Raw genomic sequence first — 13,425 nt, 5'->3', positions numbered from 1 at the left:
TAGTACTTCAATCTCACTGACTATTTTTTGTGTAACAACTGCACATTGATTCATTCCCATGGAATGTCACAGCAGTGAAATTTGTTCATGAAAAATAATTCAGTGACAGCAGACTTTTTATGAAGAAAAGTACTAAATTGTATTAGATTTAACCCTTAGTTTCTAAACTAATGAATCAATGTGAAGTTGTTACACAAAAAAATAGTCCGGTGAGATTGAAGTACTATAAAAACATGTGGCGCCTCTACAGGCCAACCGACTAGGCGAATAAGTCATTAGGTGAATTCCATTCATTTTATTTATACTAAGTATATCGCGTATATATTCTAAGTATATCCAGTACAACTGCCACATTTGGAAAATGAAATTTTTTACGCGATGGATTTCGATCAAACAAAATGTCAGTGTGTAGCTTGTGATCACAGGAGTCTGGCAAGGTAATTAGTTTTTAAATCGGCTGAGCGATAAGACTATGAAATCATGTGCCAATCACATACAAAAACAAACATTTTCCAAAGTCTTATCGCTCAGCCGATATTGGTCCTATTGAAAAACTAATTACCTTGCTAGACTCCTGAGATCACAAGCTACACACTGGCATTTTGTTTGTGTTTTAGGTCCAGAATTTATTTTGACAACATTTATGTGAGAAAGAATTTAAATCGGGGTATTGGACATTCAGGAATTTAATGAAGCGGAAAGCAAATCCATTCAACTAAAAAGGTTCCGAAACCCGAAATGCTTGATTATCTTTCGATTTAGTAAAAACTAGATTTTATATATTTTGACTTTTGTCTGACTGGCTTATAAACGCTTAACACGTTGTGAAATATAACTTATAAACTTATACGACTTATAAACGTCTGACGTATAAACTCTTTCTAGAAGAGCTTTTTATGTTTTTAAGGGTACTGGTCGAGCAATTTTTAAGTTCCAATAGAAAAATTGTCGCTGAAATAACGTTTCCAAATGACGCTGAAAATCTTAATCCGCCCCTGCGCCTAATTGAGATTTTTTTTCGATTACTCATCGTTGTAGAAACAACAAGAATGAGCTTTAAATGGTTATGGATTTTAGATTTTCGCTTGGCGATGCAGACATGAAGTAACAGGTTTAATGATTTTATTGCAATACAAGTGGCAATTAAAATGTCCTCTTTTATGTGTAAAGGGAGTAAAGTTAAATTTTTTTTGACAAATTTTGGCAAAACATGTAATAAAAAAAACGGACGATCACACACATCCATCTTTGTATCCAATTTATTGTGAAATTAAGGATTTTTTATAAATATATTAACTGTTCAACGAACACCAATTGACCCATTTCATGTATAATTAGAAGGACATTTTATCTAAATTTCTTATCAATACGAATAACACTTACAGGACCGTTAAGCATTTGAATAAAATAAAAAATAATTTCCAAACTATGGGTTATTAACATATTTCCACTTTTGATAATTATCGTGGCCAGTGAGCATTCAAAATACTTTAATGTTCGCAATGGTTAATATATGTACATATAAAACTTTCACTTGTCACGCAAAAAAACTCTATTAGTTTCCATTTTTCCGTTTTAATCAAGATCCTTGATGTCTTAACGGTGACGTCAATCGGTTCGTTGTTGCTGACGCAGTTAAAGAAGTCCCTTCATTTCGGAATTGTTTTACTTTTACCTGGACATTTTGTTTAATTGTCAATCAAACTATTCTAGTAGAATATGATTGTCGCAATAAATTTTATAAGCCTTCCGTCTTGGAGCCTCCGACTCGTAGTGCAAGCATTTGAGCAACGCACTACAAGCATGCGAGAGGTACTCTAAAGGGTACAGATACTTGACAGTGTGTTAGTACTCTATTTGACATCTGTCGGCTATTATCAATTTTGCTTGAAGCATAGAGGTAGACTAACTATGGAGGCATTATGACCCGAAAATCATCGAAAAATTATATCACATACACCATCACTAACACGAAAACGTCAACTTTGCTTTGACTTTATGAGCAAAGTTTATAAACACTGAAGGTAACGCAAATCCGCAAGAACACACGGATCCCTACTTTCGGGTGAATATAGTTTTTATAATGTTGGACACAAGTCAAATTCACTTTGTTAGGTTGCAACACATGCCAAAACTCAATACTAAGCAACAACATTATCACGCCAAACGTCACGGATGCAACATAACAAATCTTATATTCACCCGGAACTTGGGGTCCGTATTTCTTGCTATTCCCTGAGGATTTGCGTTACCTTCAGTATGTATGTTTACCTTGGTTATGAGTCCCTTTATTTTGACAAATTAATATTCACGTTTTACCTTCTGCACACGAAGCTGTCATGTCACACAGCTTCATGATTTTTCATTTTAATTTGTAAGTTTGTTCTATTGAGAGGGCCTTGGCTTGAAGTGCGTTGGTGAGATGGATTAACAATTCCTTAAAAGCTTTTGGAGTTTACTGTTTAGATGGCGCTACTTCCACAACATACTTGGTATATAATTGCCTCGCTTGACTTGACCATTGGCAATCTATTGTTGAATTCGTTGAATAAGAAAGACATTTTTCATCTTCGTTTACATCACACTGTCGTTTATAACTAATTTAAAGGAAAAAAAATCAGAAGGAAGTCTTCTAGAATTGTGATTTTATTGTAGCCGATATCCGTTTGTGTTTAGGTAGGACTTTTCCCCTAATTTAATTGAAAATTTTAGTTTGCTACTTCAGCATATCATCATTTTCTAACCTCACAAATTTAAAGTTTTACAAGATCTCTTCACTAAATCCATGTTTACATTTCCGCCGCAGTTTTTTTTACGATGGAACGAAACATTGCTGAAACCGTTCACAATGTTGACGATACTTTTTACGGCAAATACATGAAAAATCGACGAAAAATTCAAAAGCTCGCCATCGCCGATCCGAAGAGCTATGCTTCGGTAGTGGTCAAAGCTGTGGATCACTTTGTTACGGCTTCAGTCATGATGCAAGACCACTCGGATGAGGTACTAAAATCCGTTTGCGTTGAAACAATTTTGAGAGAGTATGCCGATGGTTTGCGAGCAAGTGAAATTTTTGCAGTTTGGCTGCCAGATGTTCGACAAAAAGTTCAGTCAATAGCTGGTGATGTCATTAAACGTGAAACAAAAAGATCATCCGCAGTCGACCGAAATGCACGGATATGTTATGGCATTTTGATGATCGAAAAATGTGACATGGATTCCATCAGAGAAGCAATCAAATTCCATGACATGTCCAGAAAGAAATATCCGACCGAAATATTTTTCTGGAGAACCTATTGCTATCTGTTTACGTTTACGAAGGATTGGGAAGGTGGTTTGAAGGCCTGTGATGAGGCATGTCAACTTTTTCCGACTGATGAAAGCATTCTGAATGCACGAGCTTCGACGCTGAGAATGATGACAGATGTTGGTAACGTCGATTACATAAATTGGAGCAAGCAAAAGAAGCAGGCCGAAGATGTGAAACAGGCGTTCAAAGATTATCTGAAAATTGCGCCCAAAGATCACAGACATTTCGCCGAGAACAATTACTTGGTGGCATATTTGGCATTCAAGTATGCAGCTCCATCGTCAGAGATGATGATTGACGATATACGTGAAATTAACCATTACTATCAAAATGGTCTAAAAGCGGAAAACGACATCATTCCATGTTTTTTGCCATACACTTCAGAGGCGAAAAAATTTGTGGCCGCACATGTGAATATCCAACCGGCGATGAATGTATTTGTCGATAGTAGAGACTCCCGCATCGCACATGTAACATTCGGACCACCGAAGACAGGTTTCCTTCACATCGATGAAACGACTTACATAAACATGCGAATGCCGACGAAACGGTGAGAGCGAAATGCTTAACAAGTTTCCTTTCAAACATTTTTTTCAATTCTTTCTCCCATTTCTTTCTGCATGTTCACATAAAAGGAGAATCGATGCGTGTGTTGAACATCGTCGTCGCTTGAAAGACATGTTATCAGATCCAGCCGTCGCGTCTCTAGCCCAACTCCTTCCTGACATTAACACGAGTCCGATGCCATCACCATTGAACTATGACGATTATGAAGAACTCATTTTGCATCAAATGACTATGACAAAGGTGTCACGTGCACATACATCGAAAATGATTCAGTTGACTATGGTGGAAGACCTCATCTACAGTTCAAGTTGCTTTGAGACAGTTGTCGCTGACACAACCGGAGACATCATCAAATTACTGGTTAATTTGGGTACCGAACGTCCAGAGAATCATCGTCTGAAGGAATTGATGCAGAGGCTTCAATTTGGAACGGTGTGGAAGCTATTGAATCCGGATTTTCATATGGAGAATGGAGACGAAAGTACAATGTTTATCAGGTATTACAATGGGGCCGTTAACTTTTGATTTTGAATTGACGCAGTATTCCTCAGCGAATAAATTACTTCACGAACATATACAATCCCCACACGAATGTTCTAAGTCAATGTCTTTATTCATTTCGTTTTAGAGCGACCCCTGAATTCCTGATTCCAGTCAGTGATGGACCCAAGTGTCGAACGTGTTTCAAACCACTGAGCCCTGGCCAAAAGTGTGCCAAGTGCAAATTGGCAATTTATTGTGGAAAAGATTGTCAGCGCTTAGATTGGCAGTGCTTAAAACACAAATTGATTTGTGGCGAAGCATACGCTAACTTATACAAGTAGATTGTATGTTCCGATGTTGAATAAATATTCTGTCCGTTGAATTTTATATTCGTGTGTTCATTTTCAATCAAAATTAAACTCACTAGCAAGAGAGAAAGCTCATTTGCTCTAGACTCTCCAGATCTATTCATACACAACTTTCACGACTTTGTAAAGTCTGTGTGTAGTTACTCTTTGTTGAAGAATACCAAATTACGAAAAAATTATTTATGGGGTGGTGAGGAGCCAAAAGCTGGGAGAAATTGCAGTAAACGTTGTCCTTAGTCCTTAAGTTAAGAACCAAAAATATGACCTAAGACAGTTTACTATCTGCCGATGCCGTTGATACAAACCAGGGCTTTCTGCAACCTGTTACAGACAGCAAGCAAATGACCAGTATTATTATATGGTCTATTACTTTAATCAAAGTATTTCTAATATGATTATCTCAAATCTTGTACTTCATTTTTTAACATGCATTTTACCATATAAAGGACCGTATTACCCAGAGCTTGTCATTATTTTTGTCGTCGTTATCGATATCAGATGACAGATGTCAGATGTGACAGGTGAATTCTGACCAGCTCTTTTGCAAGCCTTAAAAGAGCAATACTGTTTGACGACCACATTTACTATTTTATCATAGGATATTATGAGATGGTAATATGCTTTCGAAACCTCATTTGTTGCACATCTTTTGCATCACGATGTCTAGTAAAAGGCCTCGCTGCGAGTCGACCGTTTTCACTTCTTTTAGGAAGACCAATCATTCTGAAATTCGACAGGAAACAGTTTTAAATTTATGATGCCTGATGCCTGTTAATACTACAAGGAATACGGGGCAGGTAAATTTTACGAAATCAGCTCGAGAATACTTGGATGATCAAGATGTCGAAGGTCATTCCTTAACAATTCCTTGAATGCTTTTGGAGTACTTTTGCACTTGAGCATGTGGTAAGTTGTGCAAAACTACAAAACCTAGAACTGACTTTCATAAAGAGAGATTCATAGGCCTCGCTTCATGTTTCTAACTAAGGCAAACATTCTTCCAAGAGCAGAGAATTTATATTTAATTATCCTCGCATATGACGCGGATAATAAGTTCACAAAAGAGGAAAGAAGATCAACTGAATAAAGATTGAAAAGTGGTGAATACACTATAGTTCTATCAAAACGTTAAATAGTTAAAACTTCAAGAGTGACTTAAAACGCATAGTGTAACCTCATATCTGTGGAATCTTATCTTCTCCCTTGTGATGCTTTCACCCTCCGCTCGCCTAAATATCAGATTACATTCGAAGCTGTGAAAGTGATTCATTGGATGAGGTAACAGTTTTGCGATAAACGCAATTTCACTCTTGTACCTAGCCTTCGCTTCGGAAATACAAACTAGACAAATGTCGATAAGCAAGTTGCTCAAAAACGAGTCTGTATATCACAAAGCTGTTTCCAAATTAATTAATTATGTAGCAGCATCCAATGTATTCTGGTCTATGCCACACGCGAAAATTGAATATCAAACTGGAGTTCACGTAAAATTAATCTTAAATATTCATCATGTAATGGATCATTTTCGCATGGTGCCAACTGCTATGTAATAGTCAACTTTCGCATGGGACACACATTGATTTTATATTATGTGACAAGCGACTTGAAACTGTAAATTTTAATGTCGTTAGCGAGTCTAGTACACTACGGAGTGTTAAGACAAGAGGGAACTTTTACTGATAAAATGGTTCAAACTCAAAAATTCCTACGAGTTTGATAATGGTGTTAGTTGACTATACTCGAAACTAAAACAGTGACGTAACATGTCGAAATTAATACGTGTGCAAAAGAAGCAATTTTTGCATAACGTTTTGCCATTGTCTGTTGTGTATGCTGATTTCAACATTAATTTTCTGTCGGTAAATATAAGGAAAAAGCAAATAACATTTTGTACTTGCATGTAACCTACAGCGATTCTAACATGCAATAAAAGATACAAAAATAGAAATTGAATTTTTTATGGTTTTGTTATCAATTCCGAAATCAAAATATGGGCAAAATGGTATTTAAATAAAAAAAAGAAAAAGAAAAGGAAAACAAAATCAAAATAAGAAAAAACCTTGCTGACAGACATTATATCAAATAATTATTTGAATTATTTTTATGTGCATCAAACGATACGTAAAACAACGACACACCGATACGGTTAGACAAATAAGATTTACATTTGTTATGTGCTACACCTAACCTATTCTAACGATCGATACAGTTCGTTTTCTTGTTGTTTTTATTCAACATTGTCTGTATGAAAATGCGTAAACCGTAAACAAATTCGCTCTACAGTTTAACCTCAAGGAAAACGATTATTATAACAATAAAATGTTTATAGTCTGAATAATCATGTTATAAAAAAGGATTCTTTTTCCCCTATCCATGTGAAACGTTTGTTAGATTAAAATATCTTAATTCATTCGGAACACGCAGCTTTTAAAGACTAAGCCATAATTTACAAAGACAAATTTCTTCTAATTTCTTCTTGAGTAAACCAACGACAAGTGATTCACTGATAATGCTGTAGTTCGTCAGCAAATTATTTCCATGGGCAATGTTGGTGCACTTTTTAGAAACTTCGTCGGTTAATAATTAAAATCAAGACATTTTTTTGGTTGGTTTTGGGTTCTGATGTTCGAATGAACTAACCAAACGACAATATATTTTACATGCCTTGGGGTACGGAAGTGAGGAAATTTTGGAATTTTTCTCTTGATCCATTTTGCGTGTAAAGTTTAAGCCTCATTCGTTACAAAGCCCTTTAGCATCAATTAGGAACCTCCTGAAGCAACATTCCGTTTTTGATGAAATTTGTGAAAATTAACTTTTTGTCCACTCAAATGCGTTAAGATAATGGAACACAGTAGAGAATATGTCTACTTTGTCCCCCGAACAGTCAATCAGTTTATTAATTTTTTCATGATTCATGATGTCAATTAAATTTTTTTTCTCGTGTTCCTCTTCGCGTGAAAAATTACATACCTGTACAAGACTCATACGTAAATAACTCATGTTTTGTTGTTCTCCAAAAAAAATCGCAAAATGCATGCATGATACACGTTGTGTTCAGCTCCGCGAAAATATGAAATTCTACCTGCAACTCTTGCTTGAATTTCTTTGCGGCCTCATGTCATAATTACACATCTAGATTCCTAATATAGTACTTTGCGCTCGTTGTTATAAGCACGGCAGAGTAAAGTAAACCAGGCAGGATCGCTTTATTTGACTAGGGACCTGAAGTATCTACTAGTAGCTTCATATTTTGCGAAAAAAATTATTTCAATTTAAGTCAGTATTCATTCGAGTTCATTTTTGTACAGTGTACAGTGGTAGGTCATCTTTTTTACGTTTCAAAAATGAGTCGCTCCTGCCAGGTTCATTTTACTCTGCCGTGCTGTTGTAAGTACTATTTCTCGAAAATAGGAAGGTTTTTGTTTCATAAATTTGAAGAGATGATTTTTAACGGATTCTAGAAAACGAACGAATCATAAACACACAAGACTTTGTGCAATTGCTATTGGTATAACCTAAACATATATTACTACGGCAGAAAAAACCTGGCCATTCAAACTGTTAATTTTTTAAACCGTCCGTTAAATTGTATTTCTTATTTGTGGAAAATAGTATCAAAAGGACCGTCCGTATACTATACATAGAAGTAACGTTGTTTTCTTCAACCATTTGTTTGTTTGAAAGGAAACATCAAACCACCACTCGCCATCTACTAGTTGTATAGAGACTAGGTTAAGCTTATTATTGAATTTTTCATACGTGATTATGCTTATTTTCTTAACTCAGAATGCATTAACAAATGCAGAGCAGAGTTAGTTAGAATATTAGAGGTGAACACAACGTTTTTCACAATAGTCATTTTCTCACTTCCGATGAAAATTCGAAAGCCTTTGTTTTAAAAATCAGGAAGAAAGTTGGAAATTGCATTGTGACTTGCAACACCTTCCAAATACAATTTACAAATTTTTTCTTCTTAAAACAAATAACTATTTCATATCTCTCTGAAGTATCGACCAACTTAAACCTACCAACTTCTGATTATAGTCCGGTCGTTGTGACGACAATTTTGGCAAAAAGTTAGGATGTTTGACAAAAAAATTGGTAGGTTTAAACCTACCAACTTTTTAGTCGCGCTCGATAAGAAAGTTGGTATCTTTTTTTGGTAGGTTTAAACATACCAACTTTTTACCAAAGCTAGTAACTTTATGATCGAGCTCGACTGAAAAGTTGGTAGGTTTAAGCCTACCAAAGAAATATACCAACTTTGTCATCGAGCGCGATAAAAAGTTGGTAGGTTCAATCTCAACTCAATTCCTAACTTTCTTCACGCCGTAAAGGCGTTCTGTTGGTTCCTAGGGAACTCATCCCTTTACGAAATGTAACGTAAAGAAGTTTAGTAATACCAATTTTCATTGCACATAAAAAGCATTTTAACACACTGAGCGATCCGGCCCATTGCCCCGGAGCGAAGCGGAGGGCCGCAATGCGAGCCGGGCGCCGGAACAGTGTTGGTAACTTAGGAGTTATTTTTTTTTCTCGCATCGTTTAATAATTAGTCTGTGTCATTCATTGCACATATGAAGCGTTTTAACCCGCCGAGCGAACCGGCCCATTGCCCCGGAGCGAAGAGGAGGTAACTTAGGAGTTAATTTTTTTCTATCGCATCGTCTAATAATTAGTCTGTGCCATTCATTGCACATATGAAGCGTTTTAACCCGCCGAGCGATCCGGCCCATTGCCCCGGAGCGAAGCGGAGGGCCGCAATGCGAGCCGGGCGCCGTAACGGTGTTGGTAACTTAGGAGTTAATATTTTTTTCTCTCGCATCGTCTAATAATTAGTCTGTGAAATTTTTGTTATATTTATAAAACTTAAATTTACAGAACCAAATTATAGACGGCAACTGAATTTACCTTTCAATAAATTGTATTAGGAAAGTGTTTGGTTTGCCATAAAAAGATCAAAAATGGGCTCTGGAGATATTGTAACTTCCGTTAATTGCGATCCGATCAGAAAGTTGGTAGGTTCTTTTGGTAGGTTCAAACCTACCAATTTTTTTGCCAGAGCTATCAACTTTTTAGTCTCGACGTATCAGAAAGTTGGTAGGTTTTTTTGGTAGGTTTAAACCTACCAACTTTTTTGCCAAAGCTATCATCTTTTTAGTCTCGATCGATCAGAAAGTTGGTAGGTTCTTTTGGTAGGTTCAAACCTACCAACTTCTTGTCAATTCTACCAACTTTTTTCTCAAAACTACTAACCTTTTGCCAAACCTACCAAGTTTTCAGTCTCGCTCGATCAGAAAGTTGGTAGGTTTTTTGGTAGGTTCAAACCTACCAACTTTCTGTCAAATCTACCGACTTTTCTCATCGAGCGAGACTGAAAAGTTGGTAGGTTTAAACCTACCAACAAAACCTACCAACTGAAAACTTGGTAAGTTGGGCAAAAAAATTGGTAGATTTGACAAATAGTTGGTAGGTTTGGAAAAAAGTTGGTAGGTTTAAACCTACCAACTTTTTGTCGGAGGTTCAAATCTACCGACTTTGGAAAACTAGCAAAAATCTTCGTCACGACGACCGGACTATAAAAAAGTTGGTAGGTTTAAGGTTGGTCGATACTTCACTGAGATCTATTTCATAGGTATGAGGTGTGATCGTTTGACAGATGAAAAATAATGTGTTCACTTCGCTTCGCTCTGGCAGCAAACTTTCGCTCTTTCCTATTTTCTTCCCATGGTAAACAGATAACTATTTTTATGCACTAGATGTGTAGATTATCACTCCGTGACCTAAATAACAATTCCAACTTTTTTGAACTTTAATTCAACGATAACTACTTTAGTAAAAGCAAAAGTATTCTCTTTGTTCTTATTTTTCCCGGAGATGAACACCACGTTTTTCACAAAAAAGGCTCCCAAGGTTTCGGCGGAGGGGAGAAAATGATTATGAAAAACAGAATACTATTGCTTTTCCTCAATCAGTTAGTCATCGTTGAATTAAAGTAGTCAGATCAGACCAACTTAGTAACGTCACTAAAATCTTCAATTTTGATTAGTTTACCTCATCTGTCCAGCGTAGGGTACATCATTTTACACGCGACTAATATCTACCCATCAGCCAATATATTTCGGCACCGTAACGTCTTCGATAATGTCTCGGGATATTGCAATTCAGTTAGAGCCATTAAATGATTTTCAAAATTCAACATTTGGCACCGACAAAACAAACGAAGACCCAAGTTTGTACAAAGAAATTGCTTCTCTGAAAGCTGATAATTGGTCGTTGAAACTGTCTTTAAGCGACAGTGTACAATGTTCGAACAATCTACAGGTTAGTTTATTAATTCAGAACCACAAAACCAAATCCAAATTCTGCTGTTGATTCACATTTAGATTGTGCTAACGAATACGATTCAAGAAAAGTATGAACTCGTAGAGGAAATACATAACTTGCATAAACTAAATAAAAAGCTACAGAGTGAAAGGTATATATAACCATTAATTGACGTTATAGTGGCTAATGACCCTTCTACTGTTAAATGTAATAATTTTTGGTTGGTCGAATTGATGAAAATTATATAGGTGACAAGTGAATAACTTAACCAGCTCTAGAATGCATAGCTACAAACATCTTACTTTTTCAACGCAAACCTCTCACGCTTAATGAGCACGAAATAATTATTGTGCGTGCAGTAGAAAAATACAGTTTCGTTCGTTATAAAATCTGATTTTTATAATAATTATATCAAAAAAGTTGTAAGCCATTTCGAGTTATTTTTGGGGCTTTTAATTGACCATTGAGATTTCCAGAAACAATGTCTTTTCTTTATGACGTCAATGGTTAAATTTTCTTGTTATAGAAACCACAAATAATAAGGAGAATAAGAATAAATTTATTTGTGGCTACAAATTTTGCTATAGATATATTTACAGTGCGGACTAAAAATAATTCCTAAAATACGCCAATTATTTTCATAGAATCAAATTAGAATTATAATAGCTAAGCATATGTACCGAAGTAGATAAATATATTCCATTTCACCCAAATTGAATGCTTATGCTCGTATATACATGTTCACATCTCTAATTCATTTTATGCAACACCATTGTGGCGAGGGGTAAGCCACTGGCCAAAAAAGTGGCATATCAATTTCTAATTCCTTTCAATTCCGTTTAATTACCTCAATTACCGGAGCAACTCGTCTAATTGCCGGATTCGCCCTATTTCCGTTCAATTCCTTTCAATTCCGTTCAATTCCTTTCAATTCCGTTCAATTCCTTTCAATTCCCTTCCAATTTCTATAGGTACTTCCTGTCAATTTCTTTCAATTACCATTAATTCCTGTCAATTCCATTTAGTTACCTCAATGACCGGAGCAATTCATCCAATTGCCGGATTCTCTCTACTTCCTTTCAATTCATTTCAATTTCTTTCAATGGGTGACTGAAGTTTTGACAAGTTATTTTTAATAGACGTAAAACATTATTCTAAACAATAAATTTTTCAACTGTATGTCTCTAAAATGCACTGATCTTTTTATAAGTTCGTCTAAACTTCGAAACGTTCAGTAAAAAAATTACAAACGGCCCTATATTTTTGATTTTACACTGTTTTTAGAAATTCTTTTAATCAGAATGGTCGATACCCATGTAGTTCTTGCTGCATCGAGACTGGAAACGGCCTCGGGCACATTTTAGGCAGCTGATAAAATTGGGTCCATTTAGGGTCGCACGTTGTAAACAAAATTAATTTTATAAAAAAATCTGTGCATTTTAGAGGCATACCGTAGAACAATTTTTTGCTTACGACGTTCTGCGTCGAATTGGTCAAAACTTCAATCCCCCATTCCCTTTCAATTTCTATAGACACTAACTGTCAATTTCTTACATAATTCCCATTAATTCCTGTCAATTCCATTTAATTACCTCAGTTACCGGATCTTATACTTCCTTTCAATTTCTTTCAATTTCTAAAGGTACTTCCTGTCAATTTCTTTCAATTCTCTTCAATTCCCATTAATTCCTGTCAATCCCTTTCAATTCTTGTCAATTCCGTTTAATTACCGGATTCTCCGTCAATTCCGAGCAGGGTGTGTAATCAATTACCCGAGTGGTTTCCCCCTCGCATTGTGGAAAATTTTCCATGCTTCGTATTGATGACGTATGAGGGGTCAGAAGAAGAATTAGCAAAAGAAGACTACAAACTGTAAAACGGAAAGGAATCCAATAATATCGATATAAAAAACTTAGAATTTATGGACTAAATGAACTGAAGAGTGTCTCGAAACAAAATTTCAAATAAACAAAAGTTTCAAATTTAAAAACAAAACATTTCGCTTTTCAGGGAAAAATTTTTGATAGAAAGAAGGAATCTGTTAAATCAAATATATGAATTAAAAGACGAATTGGACAGAAAGCATGACTCAGTGGTAAAGTAAAATGATATTTTCTGTTTGAGTCATTTAAATACGATATCTCTCTTTCCATAACTACCCCAGGCGGGTTTGTACAATCAATCTGGCCAACTGAAGGAATCCTTGTACAGAGCCCAAGAGACGATACACCGAATGGGAAATATGTTTCTAAAATTGAGAAGTACAAAACAAAAATGTAATAGAAATGTGCCGCTAACGCAATAAGCTCATTTATGGTAATTTTATGGTCTATAAATAAAAAAAAATCTCAGCGTGAGGCCATAATT

The 13,425-nt window shown here is 35.7% G+C and overlaps 2 protein-coding genes across 2 annotated transcripts; both read left to right on the top strand.

The window, feature by feature from the left end:
• The first annotated feature begins 2,495 nt into the window (after nucleotides 1–2,495).
• LOC119067884 lies at nucleotides 2,496–4,747 on the top strand. The gene is made up of 4 exons (XM_037171164.1): nucleotides 2,496–2,676; nucleotides 2,807–3,860; nucleotides 3,946–4,374; nucleotides 4,506–4,747. Exons 2-4 carry the CDS (start codon nucleotides 2,818–2,820, stop codon nucleotides 4,699–4,701), a joined length of 1,668 nt encoding a protein of 555 aa, XP_037027059.1. The 5' UTR covers nucleotides 2,496–2,676; nucleotides 2,807–2,817; the 3' UTR covers nucleotides 4,702–4,747.
• A 6,005-nt stretch (nucleotides 4,748–10,752) lies between these two features.
• Nucleotides 10,753–13,425, top strand: LOC119067894. Its single transcript, XM_037171183.1, has 4 exons — nucleotides 10,753–11,055; nucleotides 11,118–11,209; nucleotides 13,069–13,153; nucleotides 13,223–13,425. Exons 1-4 carry the CDS (start codon nucleotides 10,876–10,878, stop codon nucleotides 13,361–13,363), a joined length of 498 nt encoding a protein of 165 aa, XP_037027078.1. The 5' UTR covers nucleotides 10,753–10,875; the 3' UTR covers nucleotides 13,364–13,425.

Source organism: Bradysia coprophila (assembly GCF_014529535.1).
Source record: "Bradysia coprophila strain Holo2 chromosome X unlocalized genomic scaffold, BU_Bcop_v1 contig_130, whole genome shotgun sequence".
Taxonomy (NCBI): domain Eukaryota; kingdom Metazoa; phylum Arthropoda; class Insecta; order Diptera; family Sciaridae; genus Bradysia; species Bradysia coprophila.
The sequence above is the reverse complement of the archived record's forward strand: the minus strand, read 5'-3'. Positions and strand labels throughout refer to the sequence as shown.